The 21,591-nt window shown below is 31.4% G+C and overlaps 9 protein-coding genes across 9 annotated transcripts; 5 read left to right on the forward strand and 4 right to left on the reverse strand.

Annotated features, from left to right (window-relative positions):
- The first annotated feature begins 4 nt into the window (after nt 1–4).
- Nucleotides 5–6,327, forward strand: SCC2 (cohesin-loading factor complex subunit SCC2). Its single transcript, XM_020194059.1, has 2 exons — nt 5–1,036; nt 1,085–6,327. The coding sequence occupies exons 1-2, from the start codon at nt 399–401 to the stop codon at nt 6,171–6,173; spliced, it is 5,727 nt and encodes a 1,908-aa protein (XP_020044744.1). The 5' UTR covers nt 5–398; the 3' UTR covers nt 6,174–6,327.
- Nucleotides 6,328–7,490: 1,163 nt separating this feature from the next.
- On the forward strand, nt 7,491–8,477 carry ASCRUDRAFT_39274 (bZIP transcription factor; the record flags this gene model as incomplete). Its single annotated transcript, XM_020190928.1, has 2 exons — nt 7,491–7,760; nt 8,052–8,477. The coding sequence occupies 2 exons, from the start codon at nt 7,491–7,493 to the stop codon at nt 8,475–8,477; spliced, it is 696 nt and encodes a 231-aa protein (XP_020044745.1).
- Nucleotides 8,478–8,678: 201 nt separating this feature from the next.
- On the reverse strand, nt 8,679–11,036 carry ASCRUDRAFT_10252 (uncharacterized protein; the record flags this gene model as incomplete). Its single annotated transcript, XM_020188544.1, has 1 exon — nt 8,679–11,036. One exon carries the CDS (start codon nt 11,034–11,036, stop codon nt 8,679–8,681), a length of 2,358 nt encoding a protein of 785 aa, XP_020044746.1.
- Nucleotides 11,037–11,183: 147 nt separating this feature from the next.
- On the forward strand, nt 11,184–12,040 carry ASCRUDRAFT_121256 (uncharacterized protein). The gene has a single exon (XM_020188891.1). It carries the CDS (start codon nt 11,331–11,333, stop codon nt 11,757–11,759), a length of 429 nt encoding a protein of 142 aa, XP_020044747.1. The 5' UTR covers nt 11,184–11,330; the 3' UTR covers nt 11,760–12,040.
- Nucleotides 11,896–14,473, reverse strand: ASCRUDRAFT_121236 (uncharacterized protein). Its single transcript, XM_020188890.1, has one exon. The coding sequence runs from the start codon at nt 14,424–14,426 to the stop codon at nt 12,033–12,035; it is 2,394 nt and encodes a 797-aa protein (XP_020044748.1). The 5' UTR covers nt 14,427–14,473; the 3' UTR covers nt 11,896–12,032.
- A 336-nt stretch (nt 14,474–14,809) lies between these two features.
- ZRT2 (low-affinity Zn(2+) transporter ZRT2) lies at nt 14,810–15,805 on the reverse strand (the record flags this gene model as incomplete). The annotated part of the gene is made up of 1 exon (XM_020189481.2): nt 14,810–15,805. A coding segment is annotated over one exon (996 nt), but the record flags the coding sequence as incomplete, so codon positions are not given.
- A 240-nt stretch (nt 15,806–16,045) lies between these two features.
- Nucleotides 16,046–16,868, forward strand: ASCRUDRAFT_121285 (uncharacterized protein). Its single transcript, XM_020188892.1, has one exon. The coding sequence runs from the start codon at nt 16,203–16,205 to the stop codon at nt 16,617–16,619; it is 417 nt and encodes a 138-aa protein (XP_020044750.1). The 5' UTR covers nt 16,046–16,202; the 3' UTR covers nt 16,620–16,868.
- A 249-nt stretch (nt 16,869–17,117) lies between these two features.
- On the reverse strand, nt 17,118–18,671 carry ASCRUDRAFT_10256 (senescence-associated domain-containing protein; the record flags this gene model as incomplete). The annotated part of the gene is made up of 1 exon (XM_020188545.1): nt 17,118–18,671. One exon carries the CDS (start codon nt 18,669–18,671, stop codon nt 17,118–17,120), a length of 1,554 nt encoding a protein of 517 aa, XP_020044751.1.
- Nucleotides 18,672–19,589: 918 nt separating this feature from the next.
- On the forward strand, nt 19,590–21,085 carry LYS12 (homoisocitrate dehydrogenase). Its single transcript, XM_020194060.1, has one exon. It carries the CDS (start codon nt 19,774–19,776, stop codon nt 20,914–20,916), a length of 1,143 nt encoding a protein of 380 aa, XP_020044752.1. The 5' UTR covers nt 19,590–19,773; the 3' UTR covers nt 20,917–21,085.
- Nucleotides 21,086–21,591: the final 506 nt, after the last annotated feature.

Below are 21,591 nucleotides of genomic sequence, written 5' to 3' on the forward strand. Positions count from 1 at the left end.
AAGAAGCACCACAAACAGAGGAAGAAGAAGCACAAAACCCAAATCAAACGCGTCGCCAGTGTTACGGGTCGCATCCCGATGTGTGATCCCGTGGTGGTGGTTCTATTCTTCTTCTGCTGCTGCTGCTTCTTCTGCTTCTTCTGCTTCCTCTGCTTCCTCTTCTGCTGCCTATCTACTCCTGCCATGGCCAACAACGCCTCCGATTCTCACACCAACAAGCCTTTGCCCAAGACTGTCGAGCAGGCGCTAGGCTACACTCCTCTCAAGTACTTAATTCCTACCCAAGATGGTAAGTTTTGCCAACTCTGCTGCCTGTGCTGCCTGTGCTACCACCATTGACCTCTACTAACCTCATCTCTGCTCCAGTCACTCCCTTGACGACTCCTTCGGTGCTCAACATGTCAAACTTGTTTATCTCTCTCGATTCTGATCCCAATTCCTCTTTGAACCAATTCAGAAACCAATTAAACTGCCAAAACAGCACTCTAGACCCTTTTGTTGACCACATTTCCCAGCTAGTCTCCTACAATGCTCGCGAAAATCTCAATCTATCCAACATAAAATTCAAAAAACCCTTTGCTTTGTATGATCACAACCAAAATTTTGTTGGCGCTAACAAAAATAATCAAAACAATCACAATAACAACACAGATAACAACAATACCTCCATTATACCAAATGATTTGCCCTATCTTAACCAAAAAGTCCTACAGGCTTCTTTACCTCATATTAATGATAACCAGGTCTATATATCTTCTTCTCTACTCAATAACACTGACATCACCAACAAAAATTATAATAATCATAATCACACTCTAAAGAAAAACTACAATCAAAGTCAAAATCAAAATCAAAATCATAATCAATTACAAAACAGTTCAATCGTTATTGATATATCTGATGATGATGATAATGATGATGATGATAATCACCCTAATAACAACTACAACAAACCATCCAAAAGATCCGTTTCACTTTCAAGTCAACTTGATAACTCTTTGAAAAAACCTAAAAAAGACGATATTCATGTTAATAATACTAATAATACTAATAATACTAATAATACTAATAATACTAATAATACTAATAATACTAATATTAATACTAATAATACTAATAATACTAATAATACTAATATTAATACTAATAATACTAATAGTACTAATAATACTAATATTAATACTAATAATACTAATATTAATAATAGCGATACTCATAACAATAATCATAATCATAACGATAATGTTCATAATTCTAGTGCAGATTTCATTTTAATTGAAAATGACATAAATTCTTCTCCAACCAAAAAACAAAACATCAATTCATGCACTGAATTAGATAAATTACAACTATCCGCAATCTCCTCCATAAAAAGATTGATAAATCGCCTTGGTTTAACTGATTCTGACATTGAGCTTGAAGATCATAAAGATTTTTGGCTACCCTTATTTCATCCCATTCACAACGATCAAATAAGCGAAAATACAAACAATATCTCCAATTTCAATCTCAATATAGATATCAATATAGATATCAATATTGACATCCTAGATCACAACAATTATTGCTTATCCGATTACGTTCTAATAAAACTTGATGAATTATTAAGAAAATCCTTTTTTGACAATTTCAACAACCCATCCTTCAAATTACCAAATAACGATCTACTAAACTTCTCATATTTATCAAGAATCGAAAATTTATGTCTAAAATCAATCAAATATTCTCTAGAAATTCAATGGGAGGGCTTACTAACTTTGAATTATAACAAAAACAACAACAACAACAACAACCCCAAAAAAATAAATAAAAATTCACACAATAACAGAAATAACATGATTTTTAACTTTAATGACAAAAATTTATACACTCTTAAATTGTGTAGTAATGCATTAAGAGCTAGTTCCGTAATTCTATTAATCTTTTTATCAAAAAGAAAAGAAATAAAGTTATATCTAGAAGATTTTCTAAAACCAATAATAAACTTCATCTATGTGTTAATTGAAAATCTAATTCTACCCCTAAGTTTAAACATATCAATCGTAAAAAATTATTATAATCACAACACTTTTAAAAACTTAAAAAAGATTTTCGATGGCATCTTAAATTTCTTAGTTAAGATTTTCTCTCAACTAAATGATTACATTCTTTTATATCACAACAATCAAATAAATCAAGACAATTCTCAAAATATTACTGTCAATGATTATTTGATTACAAAACTAGAATACCTATCAAACCTACTAATATTTACCTCTCCATTAAATGGTTCGGAAAATACCTCAAATATATCAAACCTAAATAATTGTATTATATCTCCAAATAGTATCCAGCTCTTGAAAAATTGTTCAATCGATATTCTAGTTTCAATCTTCAAGGAAATGCCAGATCAGAAAGATTTCATTCTTAACGAAATTCTAACTAACTTTGATGTAAATAAAATGATAAATAATAAAAATATAGCAAGGCAATTTAAAATCCCCAATAGATCAATCACCGTTCAATTGTTCACCGTACTCATCCTAAAAATAATTCAAACCTTCGACATTAGCACCTATAGGTTTAAATACCCAATATGGAATTACAAAAAAGATCAATCATCTTATTCTCAAATGAATAAAAAAGCTAAAAAAGACGATAAAAAAAACTACCTCGACCAATTATTGTCTTTTAAAACTTATTTATCAGATTCTTACAAATCTTTAGATCATATTTGCAACCAAATCTCCTCTTTTATTATTAACAAAATTTCAAATCAGACTGACCTGACTAATAAGCATTTATTTGAAATCTTTTTAGAAGATCTCTTAAAACTATTAAGATTTCCAGAGTGGGCTGGATCTGAAACTTTGCTATTATCTTTAATGAGCACAATGATGTTTGTTTTTCAATCTTCAAATTATTCTTCTTTAGTTGAAACCTTTTGTCTTGAAATGATTGGACTAATAGGAACTGAGATTTTAACATTTAAAAAGGAAAACAGTCTATTAAAGGACAGAAACAATGCTGATTCTAATGGCAATTTTTATAATTCCACCTTTCTAATGTTACAACCTAATATGCTAATTCAGGATTTTGATATTGTTATAGAAAGCTATAAGAAATCTTTAAAATATGTTTATAATAAAAAATTTAATTTTCACTTTCTTTATTTAAAATGGTTATTTAATTTAGAGACTTTATCTCAAAAGTTTTTAACTAGTTTTGCAGAAAATGCTAGCTCTGAACAAGATAAAAATCAAAACAATTTTCAGATCGAACACGATGATAATGAAGAAGAGAAATTACTTAAATTAAAGGAACAAAGAAAAGTTGAAAAGTTCATGTTAAACTCTTCTCCTTTATTTATTAAATTAAAGGATGTTTATGATAAGTTATTAGAAGATTTGAACTCAAATGAACTTAAAATATTTATGGAAGTTTCTCATATATCAAATATAGAGATATCAGAATGGGATTCTGTTACCAATTATAGTATTGTCCTACTATCTCAACCTTTATTAAATTTATACGATAGCTTTTTAAATCTCGTGGTTAATTCTTTAAGTCATCCTAAAATTAAATCAAGGACAAGAGCAATAAAAAATTTATCTTCAATTATTAAAAAAGATCCATCTTTACTAAAAGTTCCTAAAATCAAAAATTCTGTTTCCTCAAGACTAAATGATGTATCTCCATTGGTAAGGGATTCTATAATTGATTTACTTAGCCAGTATATTTTTAAAAATTCAGAAGTTATTAAAGAATTTTATCCCAACATTATTGAAAGAATAAACGATCATTCTTTAGCTGTTAGAAAAAGGATCTTAAAATTAATTAATCAAATTTATAATAATAGTGAAAGTCTTGAGTTAAAAATCTTGATTGTTGAAACTTTGTTGAAAGGTCTTAATGATGAAGAAGATTCTATTATCGAGCTTGTAAGAAATAATTTATTGGTTATATGGTTTGTATCTTTAACTACAGAAATTAATAAAAGGGTTGTTGATCAGGAATTAATTGGAAGAATGGCAATAGAAAGAGTTGAAGTTATGGTTGAAGTAATAAACAAAAATGAAAAAAATTGGGATTTATTTGAAAATTTCTTAACAAAATATGTTTTATTTGAGGAAAAAAATAAAGATGTAAAAAGTATTAAGACAAGCTTTGCTGGAAACTCGAATCTACCAATAAATCGCCAAGAAATTTTGAAAACATTGAAACTAATAATTGAGAAAACATTGGATTTTGTGATTGAAAAAAATGAAACAGATTTAATTGTTGATAAAGATGGCAATAAAGATGCAAGTTTGTCGATTCAAAACAAAGTTGAAAAATTTATTGGGTTGCTAGCTGTATTTAGTAAATGTGGAGGAAATCTTATTAGTCAAGATCAATTAATGTCTCTACAGCCGTATTTAACAGATGAGTCATCTATTGGAGATGCCATATGTTTTTACACATTAGAAATTTTTAAAAACACATTACCTGAGACTAAAGCATTAAGACCCAAATTTTTAGAAGATGCTGAATTTTCTTTATTAAGAAGGTTATCTAAATTTAATGTGAGAGAATTAGGAGAAGCAATTCCTTGTTTGTGGTTAATTTCCAATATGAGGGGCAATACTATAAAGATATCAAATGCGTGTTGTTCTTGTTTAAAATTGATAAAGCCTTCAGTTGATAAATTAACTGGCAAGGAGAAAGATTTTGAATTTTTTAAAACGTCAGATCCTAAAATTATTCGACTTTTGTATTTAATAGGGAATTTTGGAAAATATTGTGAATTTGATAAGCACCGAGAGATATTTTTGAAAGCGAATCTTGGATTAAAAGAGAATGAAAGTATAACAAGTTTATTGACTAAATATGTTTTAATATTTTGCAATGAAAAACTTGAAAATCCTCAGATTCAAAGAGTGGCAATTAGGAATTTGATTGATATTTGTTCAAATCATGTGAAATTATTTTTATTAGAATCTATTTTAAAAATATTTGATAATGAATTTGAAAAGAAGGATTTGGTAGATATCAATATAAAAGAAGTGATAATTCAAGGTATTAATAATTTTTTAATTCAAGAGGAAAAGGCATCTGTAAAAAGATCGGGATTGGGAGCAAAATCATCAAAGTCTACTAAGCTTGACGTTGATGTATTTCATGGTAATTCATCCTCATATGTGAATGATGGAATATGCGCATCATTGGTTCAAAGGTATATTGGATATATATTAAAGTTGTGTTTAATTGATGGTGGATTGCATTCATATTCTTCGGTTAGGTTTTTAGAAACAGTTGTTAGACAGGGATTTGCAAATCCCAAATTGTGTATTTGTACAATAATTGCATTAGAATTCTCACCAAATGATCATATAAAAAACATGGCAATTGAGATGCACAGAGAATTACATGATAAACATGAGTCATTAATTGATTCCAGTTATATTGATGGATTGAAAGAAGGGGTTATTTTTAGAAAACATTTGATTGATAATGAATTAGCATTTGAGGACAGTGGGTTTTTAAGAACGTTCTATGGGATTATTAATACGTCAAGATCATCGCGAAAGAGGTTTTTTTTATCGTTAAACAGATCATTTGGAATTGAATTAACCAATTATCTGGATCAAAATGAAGAGATTATGGGAAAACTCGAAGAAGAAAGGGATTTTATTCTATTCATAATGATTAATTTAACATATGTTGAATTGAGTAGCATAGAAGAATTGTATTTAATCTGTTATGGAATTGGTCGATTGTTATCCAAAGAAGGAGTTAATCTATCGTATGAGATTGAAAAAATAAAGAATTCAGAAAATTCTCAAACGTTAAAAGACTGGAAACTTGTGGCAAATCTATCATCGATATTTGGGATTTTACTCAAATATAGAGACTATGTGATAAAGAAATACAGTTTATCAGAGGATAAATTGAGAGAATTTCAGCCGTCTAAGGGATTGGATAAAGATTTAAAGCAGACACCGAAAAATCACCATGCTGAGATGAAATTTGAGTACCAAGATCTAATGGGGAATACAAATTCAGTTGGTGTGTGTCAACAAATTTGCCAAACATATGTCGAACTTTTGGCGATTTCAGGTGGAGGTGAAAAGAAGGAAAAGAACACAGGCAATCTTTCTTTCGAAGAGGGTGACAGCTCGTCTGGATTTAGTGTAATGGAGGTCGACTTTTAATCTTGCGTATTTTCGGCCTGTTGTATATTTAGCTGTATAATTACTGCTGGTTTTGTAGCTTTTGCTGGAATTAATAATTAATCTGAGCTTTGGTGTGTTGCCAAAAATTGCCGAAGACATGCCGACGAAGTGCCGATAGCGTACCGCTACTCTGGCACACACACAAAGCTGCGGTGTCCCACAGCTGTCAACATGCGACTACAAGCATTATCAGGCAGAAGTCAGCAGTACACTTGCGGTGCTCCGTCGCTGTGGCTCCAATTGGGCAACCACACGTGGTGTTGTAGCAACACACGTGACCTTCTCCGAGCGAGAACTGTGGAGTGAGCCCTGATGGGTATTTCAGTCTCAGGTTGGGTATTTATGTGCGAGTTTTCCTTGCTTCTGTGCTTCTTCTGCTTCCCAGCCTGTTTTGTTCTGCTTTCCACCATGCTCACAGACAAAGACCCCCAGCCCACCAACAGCTCCAACGTCAGCAGCTCCAACAACAACAACAAATCCGGTTCCAGTGCCAATGTCAACACCAGCCAGATCGCTCTTTCCAACTCCACCGAATCGACCCCTTCTGCCTTGTTGGAGCAGTTGGCCTATGTTGACTACATGCTTCCAGACTTGGCTGAGAACGATGGCGAAGGATTGAATGAGACGTTGGCTGCTGAATTAGCTGCCTTTGCTAACGAGTCCTTTATCTTTGCTGATGAGGAAAAGTCACACCACAACAACGGCAACGGTAACAATGACAATAATCTTAACAATAATCTTAACAATAACCTTAATAACACTATTAGTAATAGCGATAATAACTCACTCAGTGTCAACAACTTGAGAAACTTGAATAACATCAACGACTATGGCAATTTCAATGCCCAAAATATGGGCCAATTAAACAACAAAGATGAAGTGTTCAGCCCCCAGTATTCCCCATTGTCAACTTCGCTTTTAAGTTCTCCAAAGAATATCCCAAATAATTTAAACCAGAATTTGCATCTGAATTTAAATCAGAATCTAAATAACCATAGCAATACCACTAGTCCCTTTGATATATCTAATATCATAAACCCCAATAACCACCATAACAATTCTCAATTTTTGAATTTTTCTAACACAAATAACAATGTTAACAATACTCTCGATCATCATAATAAAAATAGTAATATTAATTCAAGTAGTCTAGGCAGTATAGTCAACATGATAAATCCATTAGTAAATACTAATGATCCTAATAATAACAATAATAATGATAGTAATCATAACAATAATAATAATAATAATAATCTAATTAACATAGGCGACTCATCTCAACAGTTTCAATTATCAATGAAACAATTATTAAATTCTCAACCCAACGATAATGTTAATAACATTCATAGTATTAACAGTATTAATAACCTCACGAACTTGAATCAAAATAACAATAATCAAATGTTTTCGCAACAGTCTTTGAATACAAATCTTATATCCTTGGGAAATTATAATAAAGTTTCAGTTCCTCCAGGAGCAAAATCTTCCTTGGAGAAAGCTGGGCTTACAAATGAACAAATTGACGCCTTAGCAGCTTTGATAGCTCAGCATAAAGCTCAACAAATAGTACCAGGTGATTCCTCCTCCTCACCATCTTCAAACTCTGCTTCTAGTCCTTTAGGTTTTAATAATAGAAATACTAGTTCCACTGACATGAACGATATGAATATAAACAATAACAGTATACTTAACAAAAATATTACTAACAATACTATTACTAACAATAATAATAACAATAATAATAATAACACTACTAATGACATTACCAATAACTCTCCCAATATATCCTCTTCTAATAATAATAATATCTCTAATTTATCTTCAACTCCCAACTCCAACTCTAATTCTGCCTTTCAGTTACCTTTATTAAAGCCAAATATTAAAAAGGAATCCACTATACTTCTCAAAAACGATGACGACAGTGATTCAACTTTTTCAAATTTAAATAATATTTCTAAAACTTATACAAACTCGAATTATTCCACTGCCAAAGTTGCTGCTGACTTAGATAAACGCAGAAGAAACACTGCTGCTTCGGCCAGATTCCGTATAAAAAAGAAATTAAAAGAACAACAATTGGAAAGAAATTTAAAAGAATTGAAAGAATTATCTTCTACTCTAGAAATAAAAATAAAAAATTTAACAATGGAAAATAATCTACTAAAAAATTTGATTTTCGAAAAAAATTTACAAAAAAGTAATCATGAGTTAGAATTGTTGAAAAAAAAGGCTTTAGATCAGTTTACAAATACAAATGAAACTAAGAATGATAAAGAAAAATAATTTAGTTCAGTTTTTTCTCCTTTTTTCTCCTTTTTTTTGTATTTTTATTTTTATTTTCATTTTTATTTTTTCCTTGTTTTTTTACATATATGTATATTTTTTTTTAAATAGAATAGAACGGTTATTGGGATTGGAAAGAAATAACTTGTAATGTAGTTCTGTATACTAGTTATTAAACTCAAAATAACACTTTTTTTGCCTTTAGGCTTTGACAGATTTTGGATTCAGCTTATTATTTTTCTTTCGTTTTTTAGTTTCAGGCCCTCCAGCCCATGACCCCCAACCTGGAACTGCCATTTTACTGCTTTTTGGATTATTTTTCCTTCTCTCTTCTTTTAGTAACTGCTGCCTCTCTTTTTTAAACTCTTTGATAACATCATCGCTGGCAAATGCTTCTGCAATCAATTTTTTATCTTTAAACATAAACTTATTGTTTTCAATTTTTTGTTTAGATTCATCATCTCCAGAACCATATACATCATCAATATACAAAGTTTCATTACCATCAATGTACACTTCGTTTTCTTTCCTTTTTTTATTAGATTTTGATGTACTTTTAACTGTAGCCTTTTTAAGTTTATAATTTTGCTTTGCAGCTTTTGTGGACTTTTTGTCTACAATGGTTAATTTTTGGGATTTCAAAACATTACTTTTTGTATTTTTACTATCCAAATCAGCAAGCCATGGATTGGACTCCACTGATTTATCAATTTTAGATAGTGCTTCCAAGGTTTTATTTTCAGATTTTTTATCAAAGGAAACTTTTTTCTGGTTCTTACTTTCCGTATTATGATTATTATTATTATTATTATTATTATTATTATTATCATTAGATTTATTTTCATCTTTTTTGGCTTTGTTTTTAGTATCTTTAATTTTAGATTTGGTATCTTTATTTTGGTTTTGAATCTTGTTTAATAGTCTATTACTCAATAGTTTGGAGTTTTCAATATCTTCATCTTCTCTAATTTTTTGATTCTGTAACTTAGCCTCCTTACCAGCATTGGATGCTGAAGGAGTGTATATTCTTCTCCCATTGTTTAGTGCAACTTTTACATTTTCCACTTTGTCTTCATCAAATTCTTTGATATCTAACCCATTTTCCAAATCTCGCAATTTTTGTATGTCCTCTTTATTTTTCATTTTCAATTTTTTTTCTGCATCTTTCATAAATTTCATATTAAGAAATCCAGATTTGCTGAGATTTTTTCTTTTTGATTCTAATTCTTTCTCATCTTCGGATTCTGAATCTTCAAGATTACTATCAGAATCACTTTGACGGTTATTTTGATTTTGAATTCTTTTTGTTAATTCTTGGTTTCGTTTAGCGGCTTCCTCGATTTCCATACGAGTTTCTCTATCTTTTGACATTCCAAATTTTGACATTTCTTTAGCCCACTTATTGTTTTGATGTTTTAACGTCATTCTTGAAGAAGCCCTCTTTAAATGAGCGTCATTTTCATCCTCTTCTTCGTCACTTTCTTGATCTTCTACTAAACTTTTGTTTTTTAATAAGTCTTTCTTTCTAATCTTTCTGAATTTTTTACTTTTTATTTTTTTTAACCTCCTTGCTTTAATTTCTTCCCTAAACATTAATTCTCTCATCATCCTTAGTTGATTTTGCTTTTTTCTTAAGTCATTTACAGATAATTTAGCGGTTGCTATTTGTTCAAAAGTAGAAGCCTTTTTATCATCTTCAAGATACGATTTCTTTAATACGTTTTTAATTTTAGACTCCAAATCATTTGCAGGTTTAATAACAGGAGCAAAAGTAGAAGGAGTAATTTTTATTTCATTTTGTTTTTTAATTTTCAATAAATCTAATCCTTCAGGGTGATCCTTTTCCCATTCATCTAATACATTTTTTGTTATCTCAAAGGCAGCATTTCTTTCAAATCTTTGTTTTATTCTTAAAGGTAATGGTATATCCAATGTTTTTGTATCATCGTTTTTTTTCTGAGAAGTGAGTTTATCCTTTTGGTCTTTTAAAAGAATAGCATCATTTAGAGCAGTTTTAGAATCAATTGCTGATAACATATCAGAAATAGATAAAGTATTAGATGACAGTAAATTGAAATCATTAGCCTTTGAAGTATTTATATTTTCAAGTTTTTTTTTTGATTTTTCCAAAAACTTGTTTTGACTTGCTTTCAAATTTTTTATGGTCTGTTTTAAAGATACTTCGTTATTATCATCATTATTTTCATCATCATCTGAGTTTTTAAATATATCATCATCTTCATCTTCATCTTCATCTTCCTCAAAATTAGATTCTAATTCCGATTCCGATTCTGATTCCAAATCATTTTCAGATTCTGAACTTGAAAGATCATTATCATCCAATTTAAATGATTTTGTACTATTATCATATTCTTCATATTCTTCATCCGAAAAATCAGGTTGATCAAATATTTTATCTAAAGTAACTAATTCATTTTCATCAAATGATTTAACTGATTCATTATCGCTTATTTCGTCTTCAGAACTTGTGATTTCCTCATCTTCAAATTCTTGATTATTAAGAAGATGAATAGCACCATCAATTTTTATATTTTTCATTGTTTTTTATTAATTGTATTGATTATATTGATTTGTGAAGATATTTCTAAAATAAAAGTTTATCAGTTAAAAAAAAGTGAAATTTCAAAAAAAAAAATTTGCCAAGTGGACCCACAAAGTTGGCTACAAAGCAATTTGAAACGAAAAATTAAAAAATTAAAAAATTAAAACATAAAATGCAGTTTTCCTTTAATCATTTAATCATTATTGTCATCGTCTTGGGTTGATTATCTATACCCTATACTGTTTTAAATTTGTATTTTGTATTTTACGTTTCTATTATAGCTGGCTACAATGGGTGGTTTGAAAAATTTGAAGTTGCAGTCCTCAGAATCCACAGTTAACCAACTACTATCGTCATTGTTTCCAGATGCTGATAAAGTAAAGAAGGAGAAAAAAATAAGAAGAAGCAAGATTGCCAAGCGAAGCAAAGAAAGAGAGAGATTATACGAAAGAGCCAAGGAGAATCGTTCTAAAAAAGATATAATTAAAAAGTTGGTGAAATCACAACATGAAGATGAAAAAGTAAAGGAACTTCAGAAAGAAATAATGAGTGCAATGAACAGTTCGTACAGTAAAAAAAGCAAGAAGTCAAAGAAAAAAAAATTGTTCAGAAGCAAAATCAGAAAACCAAGCACCAAAAATAAGTCTCATGCCTATCCTGGGCTAACACCTGGGTTGGCTCCTGTTGATTTAGAAGAGGATTCAGATATCGAAGATTAATCTTGGATGGTGGAAATGGCGCCGATTGTGTTTGTAAGGATGCTGGATGTGTACATAGCCACATGCAGAGGTTGGATGTCTTCCGACCAAGATACGGCCAACATGGCTACACTATACATACACTATACATACATATTTATATACATGCATATTTCAAAAGAGGAAACTCCGGCATAAAGTAATTATAATAAATAAGCTGTGTAAAAGCACCCTGGAGGTACTCACCGCACTCCGAAAGACGCCCGCTGATTGGCCGAACAGCAATGTGCCCAACTACTGGTGTGTTTGGAACTCATGGCTCATCAATTTTTGCAAGAGCAAGTACTTTCTGTGGAAGATGTGTTGCATGTTGATATCTGCTGGCATTCCTCCTACAACTCCTTCTGTTGCTAGATTCTCCTTTTCGAGTTCATTGAGAAACTTATGGTCCCTTGCAGAGTTGGTTGTTTTTTCCAATAGCACTCTGTATGTCTTGATAATGTTGGGAAGCACAAAAAAATCAGGCTGAAAGTTTTTTGATTTGTAATATGCTGGGTTTGGATTGAGTAGATACTGGTTTCTTATGAAATCCATAACTTTTTCCAATAAGTATTTCATGTTTTCAAAGCTTCTCCAGCTTTCATCTACCACTTCATCATTTTGTAAATGGAATCGAATTTTGAACATCACCCTATTGAAAATAAAATTATTTAATGTGATGTTTATTTTTTCAGCAAATTCAAATGATTTCTTAATTGCAAAAAATGAATATTTAGGATTTTGTAATGAAATATCCAATATTTTTGCAAATAGTTCGCTATTGATTGAAACACAATAATCAACTTGATTTTTCTCTATTTCCTCCAACACTTGCTCCTCAAAAGGTGTTAAGTTTTGATATTTATTTTTTTTCTTTTTTTTATATTTTAAAACACAACGGATTCTAGTTTTCATTGTATCTATAATTTTAATTCTATGACGAGCAACTCTGATATCATTTTTATCATGAAAATCTTTATCAATATCTTTGCTATTATTTTCATCAAACTCTATTTCATTGTCTTCATCAAAATTCTCAAATAATCCTGTTTTTTCTTCTGAATTGACGCCCTTCCCCATTTCTTTAATTAAATTCAAATTTATAATTCGACCTAATATTAAATTTGTAAGCTCAGTTTCCTGAAATTTTGCTAATCCTTTTAGTATTTTAAATAAAAACACAATGTCGATAGTGAAAACATTTATTCTTTTTTCTTTAATAAACATACTCCATAAAAATCTGAAAAAGTTGGCTTTATTGTTAGTCACAATCAAAAAGTCTAAAAATAAAAGATTTGATCCCTTATCCGGTAAGATATCTAATAAATTACACTTTTCAAAATAAATGGTTTTAATTATATCTTTAGTTAGTTGTGTATTCCTAGATTTCATTGAATACTTCAACATTAAACTAATTATCCCGACACCATAATTTTTTTTGATCAGACTTTCAACTAAACTTTTATCAGAATTTTTCTTATAGACATCGTTATCATCATCATTATTATTCGTACTTAAACATGTATGGCACATTTTTAAAAGTAATTTAGTCTCGTTTTCAGTCAATCCTTTATTAAAAGCTAAATTTAGTTCAATTAATCTTGACATCTCCTTAAGGGTAACCGGAATATTGAATTCTAGCATGTCTGCTATTATTTGTGAATAAATATCTCGAATAATTGTAACATTGTCAATTACTTCCATCTTCTTGTGTTTTTTTTGTTTTTTTCGCTCTTCTTTTTCTAATAAGCGTTCACTTAGAGTTTTCCTTTTATTTATTTCTATCATAAGTCTTCTTGACATTGTTTCTTGTAATTTAAATTGATATTTAAAATTATCTAAATTTAAATTTGAAAATAGTAATAAGAAATCATTGAAATGATTGGGGAAAAAATTTAATGGTCTCGGTTTCGGAAACTGAAGATACAAATCATAAAGCTTTTGGATTCTTATCAATTCCTTTTCTTTAGTTGAATACAACTGTGAAATAAACTGAGAATAAACTTGTTGATTATCGGAAGCTTTTAGCATTTCATTTTCAATATAACCATTTCTTTCTTGTAGTATTTGTCTGTTTTTCACTTGAAAATTACTATCATCAAGCAAATATCGAAGTTTAAAGGTGGCATTATGATTAGTTAAAGAGTTTACAGCGACATTCATAAGGTTTTTATGATCTTTATTATTAAATTTGAAAGAATTTTTTAAAATTTTATAATTTTCATAATTTGAAAACACTTGTTTATATAAGTCAAAATATTTAAACAATAGGTCAAATGATGTTAGGGGTAAGGTTCTGTTATTTGATTGAAATAGTTCTGCTATTCTTCGACGAAAATTATTAATTTTATGGGGATCTTCAGTGGGTTGAGCAGTAATAAAATCAAAAAATGTAATCAAATCATTATCAATAATATCATGTTCCTTTAAATTTGTATTTATACTTGTATTTTTATTTTTATTAGTGTGTAATTTTGAATTGATATAGTCTTCTAGACTTAGAGTATTTTCAGGTTGATTTTTTATTTTCAGATTTGAATAAGGTATGGAATTTGATTCGCTAATAGTAGAGAAAGTTTTGAAGAAAAATAGATTCTTATAACGTAGAAGGGAATTTAACAAGTGGTATTGAAGTTTTCTCTGTAGCATTATCTAGTATGTAGCTCTTATTGAAAGTTATTGAGATCCCATTCTAGAAGATAGCATCGAGGTGAAGATGATGAAGGTGGGAAAAAAAAGATAAAAAAATATTTGGATATTGAAATTTAAAATTTTTACAATTGTTTTGGTTCTCCAAAAATTCCGTGTTTTCTTACGTAAAAATATGGAAATGCATTTCTTATCTCTTATTTCTTATTGAAGAATATGAAATAAATACAAACATCGAGTGAAAAATCTATACGTAGTTTATATTAATAAAGAGAATCTCCAATAAGTTAAAAAAGAAAAAGCAAAACAAACTAAAATTCATGGAAGAGAAAAAAGTAGAAAAAAAAATACAAAAAATAGTGAGAAAAAAGAAAAAAAAAAAATCAAGCCCATTTACCAAGTAAAGCCATTAAGAGACCACCAAGGCAAAGTAAACCATAAGCAGCAAACATTTTCTTTGTACCTTTATGGGAAGCGTCTTCTGGTTTATTGTCAAATTCTTCTGTGAATAATAATTCGTGGGCCATTAATTCAACAATGGAGGTATATAATAAGATACCAGCAGAAATACTGTCAAAGATACCATTTGTAATCAAAGCAGTTCTTGAGCCTGGAGAATAAGAGTTTCTGACACCTAAACCAATAGCAATAGAAATTGGGGTTGAAAGACCATAACCAAGAGCTAAGACATATGGAGTAAATCTTTTTTCCTTTGGCCAGTCAGTGATGGCAATTCTTGCACCTAAACCAAGACCTTCAAACACTTGATGGAAGACAATAACAACATACAAAGTTTTGAATTCATCGCCAGAAACGGCCAAAGCCAAACCAACAAAGACAGAGTGGAAGATAATACCAAATTCCAAAACAAAGATACTGATTAATTGACCAGTAAAAGAGCCCAAGTCAGTTGGGTCGATTTTTGAATTTTCCAAGTCCTTATCAAGAGAGACTTTTTTGTCTTCATCGATTGAGTCTTGGTTTGATTCAATTAGAGGTTGAGAAACAGGGGCTGAAGAAGAATTTGAAAAGTTTTTAATGTAGTGGTAGATAACCATTTCAATGAAAAAAAGGATGACGAGAGTCATGAAAGTGATGGCAAAGGCCCATGGGTATTCAGCAAAAGTACCACCGAGACATTCGTGGCCCAAGTATTCCACAGCAGGAGTTAATAAGTGGATGAAAGTTGTTGCCAATATTACACCAGTACCGAAATACTTGCAGATGAAGAAACACCAGCTTGGTAATTTGATAAAGGAGTATCTAGAAGAAAGAACGGGAAACAAGGCAGCAAAAGTGGAAGTGACGAGAATGACAAAAATTGAGGAAATTCTGATACCCATAAACTGATCATTATAATCGTTACCAGACTCACATTCGACATGCTCCTCTTCCTCCGAAGAAGCAGAGACAATATGCCTTTCTACCAAATCTCTAGCAAATACTTTTATGAAATCGCTCATCTCAGTAAATTATTGAAAAATCTGTTAAAAAATTGGAAAAAGCAAGTAATTAACAACTGATTAGAATAGCAAGAGAAGTGGAAACAGAGAAGAGGTGGGAACAGAGAACAAAATAAAACAGTTAAATATGTTTTCTGAGAAATGAGACATGAATTGAGAAAGTTGTGAATTACGATCCACTGTTAGCATATCAAAATACTACTTTGGTAGTTACTGCTTTAAGTTGTAATCTAAAAAAGTTTCTCTTTTTGACAAGCCAAAGTTGGCCCAAGAATAGAATCTGTGAAATAAAAACAACAAATGTGCTGATTGCATGCAAAAGAGAGAAGCTGTTTCAGAAGCAGGCTCCTCAACTGTTGGAGTATCCAGTTTCTGGTGCCAGTGCTGCTCTAACAGCTGGAGGCCTGCAAAAGCAAGGAGAAAGAGCAAGACTAAGAGCAAGACAGAGCTCCAGCTGGAGCCCAGAGACTACAACACGAAGACACCTCTTTCATCTGCGATTGCACTGCAGCTGTGTTTCCATCACATTCCCACTGTACTCCCACTGTACTCTATTGTATCAACGTTTTTGTCGCTCATCGGCAAAACACCTTTGATGGTTATTATATCTACTGCTGGAGAGCGTCCCGTTTCTGCGGTGCTTCTGCGCGACTTAGACACCACGCAATTGGAAGCTCCTGCCAAGACGTGCCATGGCAACAGGGTCTTGTCACGTTGCTGCTGGAACTAAATTGACCAATTGAGCAAGAGAGCGAAATAGACTTTGATAAGAGTATCAGCATTGCTTGAGGTCGTAGTTATTGCTTTAGAGCCTCTTTCCCAGTGTTTTCTCAGCACCAGAACCTTCTGAAATCTGAGAAACAATCTAATATTCGCTAATGAGCTGCTACAGAAAAGAGAATACTCAATTTAGCACTTGCTAAATAATACTTTCGAGCAGCTGTTGGCGATTAAGATTATTCCATTAAGCACCAATTGTTTATAACCACACAATTGATTTAAATACTATTGCAGTTTTGGGTATTTTTATTGTTGATCAGCCCAAGAGCTACTATTAGTGAGAAAATTGATTTATGAAATTACGTATTACTTAAAACTTAAAAAAAAACTAAAAGTTCTGAACGAGGATTTAAAAAAATGTATAAGTGAAAATTTATGGATAAGATTCAAATAAAAGCGACAAAAACGAAAAAAAATGGAAAAAATAGAGCAGAAAAGTGGTGAGTGATTAAATATAGTCATATTGGTTGTACTTTTTAATGTCGAAGTTTTCTCTAGGGGGTAATTCCGGAGCCTTTGAGGGTTTGGGGGCAGAATAAAGATCCTCCTCATCTTTTGGAGATAGATTAATTGATTTACTATTAATAATAATATTATTATTAATATTATTATTATTATCAGTTTCATTGGTGTGATTAGTTAAAAGATTTACAGAACTTGAACTGTTGTTGTTGTTATCGGATTTATTTTGAATTTCAACATGAGCAGAATCTTGTAGTACGACTTTTTTATCGCCTATATTTCCAATGATCGCACCTTTTCCAACAGATTTAATAATAGCTCTTCTACTGATTCCCCTGACATCAACATAAATCAAGGCACAACTCGAAACGCCCCTTCCGATATTAGCAGAGATATCCCTTGCCTCATTGCCATATTTATGGTCAATGACTCTAGTTGTTGATGTTGAGGCCCCATGTAATAAATTTTGCAAAGCAATATCAGTACCATCCAAAATGGTTGAAAACGCCAACAAACCGGTTTTAATTAAGCCAGGTTTCTTATTTATATCTCTTTCACCGGCTTTTTCATTTAATTTGGCACCTAAAGAATGAGCAGCACTAGATACTATACTAACAGCCTTTGAGGATATTTGTCTACCAGTTGACGTGATATTTGTAAAAGTTTCAACTCTTTTTTTTGTTGAAGGATCAAAATGAACTGGTTCATCCGCTGGTTTGGAATTATTAATATAAAAACTAGCTGCACCGTGTAAAGCATTAGATACCGCAGACGACGTGTAAATTAACCCATTTGAGATCAACGTTGAAGTATATATGATCTTATCATTGGGATCTATGGGCTGGATATATAAAGGTTTATTAGTTTGACCAGCTTGCTCATCTTGATTATTAGTATAATAATAATTATTGCTGTCATTCTCAGGTAGAACAATCTCAACGGGGGCATCCAGTTTATTAGAAGAAACATTGCCTTGGACATTGGAAATTTTACCAATTTGATTTCCAGTTTGACTATCAACAAGAATCAATTGACCCTGACTATAGCTCTCATCATTATTAAGATAATTAGGATCAGTGAATTTTCGTTCTTGAAAATTTGCACTAGATAAGTGTTTCTCGTCATTAAAACTGGATAAACTTCTTTCAGGCAAAGAAGGAGCCAGTTGAAACGACTTGTTAATCTTGAAAGACGTGTGATTAATCAAAATTGATTCAAAGTACTCAACTTGCTCATCTGACACATTCCTAAAATCCAATTTAATTGAATGATCTAATAATTCAAGAAGTTGAAAACAATAGATTTTGTTTAACGGGTTGTTTATTATCGAATCCTTTGGAATGGGAACCTCAACATTGGATGGAAATTTGATATATAAATAAGATATTTCCCTATCATTAATATCATCAGAGGATAGATATAAGAGACTCAACTCTAATTGGCCCTCGATTGCTTCTGAGGGCTTGTCGTCAGCTGCAGAAGATTCAATAACGGAATCAATAATACAGATTTTCTCTGATTTTGTCGAGATGTTGTTCATGATATAGAAGACGAGATTCTGAGCACGATAGAAAGTTGTTGTAGCAAGAAAAGATGCAAAAGAAGATGTAAAAGAAGATGCAAAAGAAAAGCAAATACAAACTAAACTAAAGAATAATTTTGCTAATAGGGCTCAATCATCATTTCAATCAAGGCAGTGCTATGTGCAACTAACACTCTTACCAAAACCACTGTATAGTACCACTTGGTTGGTTATCTTGAATGCCTATTTAGTCACATGAATGCCCAGATCCTATTCATAGTTTGGCTCTAGCTTTGCTGTTAATTAAAATATGCTGGATGATGGTTGAAACTGTTGGATGTTGGATGTTGGACGGAACCACAAATACCGATCGCTCTAACTACTGAAATGTTCCCGCAACTATATGTATGTCACGTTTACTTTCCGGTTTAACTCAAGCACTTATAAAAGGGAGCACTCTGCTAGCCTTTGCTTTCTTATAAAAACAACTTGAGGAGACGTTAACCAATATCATGGATTCGTTACGATATTATATATTTTAGTTTTATGAGTAATTTATGGATCACCAAAATAGAATATATATTTTGCACGTGATAATTATATTTCATTTTATTAGGCGACCGTTTATTTTGCTGATCAAGCTGTATATATATAACAAATTAAAACTCGGTGAAAAACTATTGAAATGATTGAAATGATTGAAATGTAGTACCGAACTGGATTTCAAGATATTTTGCAGCAACTGGATTTAATGTAGTGATTGTAAAGATAATCTTATAACCGTTCCAGGAATGGAAACAGCTGCACGATTTAGTCTGTACTGCTTTGCACGGATTTGTAGGCCGCTGTCGGAGTTGGACAGGAAAATTTGTCTTTGGAGAAAATCAAGTGACTGAGAACGAACAGAAAGGGTGCGATCAATTCGACTAAATAAAAAAAAAATTGGTGTGCAACTGGTTATTTATCATCTGTCAGGTTTTGTATTACTTGGAGTTTTAATCTAATCCAATCAAACAAAATAAACGAGGCATATATATTTTAGTTTTTTGCTATTATATTTATTACTATTATATATATAGAATTACTCTTTTAAATCCACATATCTCTTCACAAAGCGAAAATGCTTTCTGCTACTTTTAAGAACTCCTTTAGAAGCTCACTTAGATGTTATTCTTCTGCCGCTGCTAAAACATTAACTATTGGATTAATTCCAGGTGATGGGATTGGAAAGGAAGTCATTCCTGCTGGAAGACAAGTTCTAGAAGCCTTACCATCTTCGTATGGTTTGAAGTTCAATTTCATTGACTTAAAAGCAGGGTTTGACCATTTTCAAGCCGCAGGAACTGCATTACCCGAAGAAACATTATCAGCTTTAAGAAGTGAATGTCAAGGTGCATTATTCGGTGCAGTTTCATCTCCTACAACTAAAGTCGAGGGCTACTCCTCTCCAATTGTCGCTTTAAGAAAAAAATTAAACTTATACGCCAATGTTAGACCCGTTAAATCTGTCGATAATGGAATTGATAGACCTGTTGATTTAGTTATTGTTAGAGAAAACACTGAAGATTTGTATGTTAAAGAAGAAAAAACATTCGAAAATCCTGATGGAACTAAAGTTGCTGAAGCCATTAAAAGAATCACTGAAGTCGCTTCAAAGAAAATCGGTAAGATGGCTTTTGAAATTGCTTTAAGAAGGCAAGCTTTAAGAGATTTAGGATTGAAATCAATTCACAGCTCTCCAAGTGTAACAATCACTCACAAATCAAATGTTTTAAGTCTTACTGATGGTTTATTCAGAGAAACCATTCGCAATTTTTACGATAATCATTTGGATAAATTTGAAAGTATCGAATTGAAAGAACAAATTGTTGATTCAATGGTTTATAAGTTGTTTAGAGAGCCTGAAAACTTTGATGTTATTGTTGGTCCAAACTTATATGGTGATATATTAAGTGATGGGGCAGCTGCATTGGTCGGGTCCTTGGGATTGATTCCTTCATGTAATGTTGGTGAAAATTTTGTCATCGGTGAACCCTGCCATGGGTCGGCTCCTGATATTGAAGGGCAAAACATTGCCAATCCAATTGCTACCATTAGGTCTACGGCAATGATGTTAGAATTTTTGGGATATGATAAAGCTGCTGCCAAAATATATGAAGCAGTTGATGCTAATTTAATAGAAAATAAAATCATTTCCCCTGATTTAGGAGGAACCAGTAAGACCACGGAAGTTATTGAGGACATTCTTAAGCGTATCAATTGAAAATGAAATCAATTGAAATTGAAATTGAAATTGAAATTAAAAATAAAATTAAATAGAAGCGATGGAAAACAAACATCCATAATAATTGAGGTACTATCATGCTAATATTTAATGCAACTTAATAAATTGAAACATTTAAAACATTTTTTTTGATCTTGTATATACACGCTATTAATAAACATTTATAAAGAAAGAAAAAAAATTTTAATTAGGAGTTATGAAATCAAATCCATTTGTGCTTGATTAAGGGCCAGCATGTGGGTGTTAAAGAGGATAATCGTCGATTTAGGTTGAGGAAAAAACAAGATATATGAAGGCAATCAAAACAAGAGCCAATCAGGGTGAGACCCGTTACTGTGGAGCAAATAATGTTTTTGACACACTTTGAGCATGTGATTTGTCACGTTCTAGACCTGTATTTTTCAGGATTGGTGTAAGTTGATTACTCCTCTTCTGGTGCTTCCCCATCCAAGAGTTTCTCCACTTGAGATGTGTTTTCTGGAGCATCGCTTTGTTAGGAATTCCCTGATAGCATCCGCAAATTGAGTGGGATTGCTTAGGAGAATAGTGGCAAATGAGATGGATTTAATTTCCAACAGAAACAAACAATTGAATTAGCTCTGATTGAGATGGAGCCTGATCGAACTTTAAGTGAGAGAACTGATTTGAAAGAGA

The sequence above is a fragment of the Ascoidea rubescens genome (genome assembly GCF_001661345.1).
Source record: "Ascoidea rubescens DSM 1968 unplaced genomic scaffold ASCRUscaffold_18, whole genome shotgun sequence".
Taxonomy (NCBI): Eukaryota; Fungi; Ascomycota; class Saccharomycetes; order Ascoideales; family Ascoideaceae; genus Ascoidea; species Ascoidea rubescens.

Excerpts from the sequence above, each read along its gene's own strand:
- ASCRUDRAFT_121256 (XM_020188891.1), top strand. The coding sequence starts at position 11,331 with ATGGGTGGTTTGAAAAATTTGAAGTTGCAGTCCTCAGAATCCACAGTT.
- ASCRUDRAFT_121236 (XM_020188890.1), bottom strand. The coding sequence starts at position 14,426 with ATGCTACAGAGAAAACTTCAATACCACTTGTTAAATTCCCTTCTACGT.
- ASCRUDRAFT_121285 (XM_020188892.1), top strand. The coding sequence starts at position 16,203 with ATGCAAAAGAGAGAAGCTGTTTCAGAAGCAGGCTCCTCAACTGTTGGA.
- LYS12 (XM_020194060.1), top strand. The coding sequence starts at position 19,774 with ATGCTTTCTGCTACTTTTAAGAACTCCTTTAGAAGCTCACTTAGATGT.
- SCC2 (XM_020194059.1), top strand. The coding sequence starts at position 399 with ATGTCAAACTTGTTTATCTCTCTCGATTCTGATCCCAATTCCTCTTTG. Across the intron at positions 1,037-1,084 it reads GACGATATTCATGTTAATAA|TAATAATACTAATATTAATA; the intron begins TACTAATAATAC and ends TACTAATAATAC.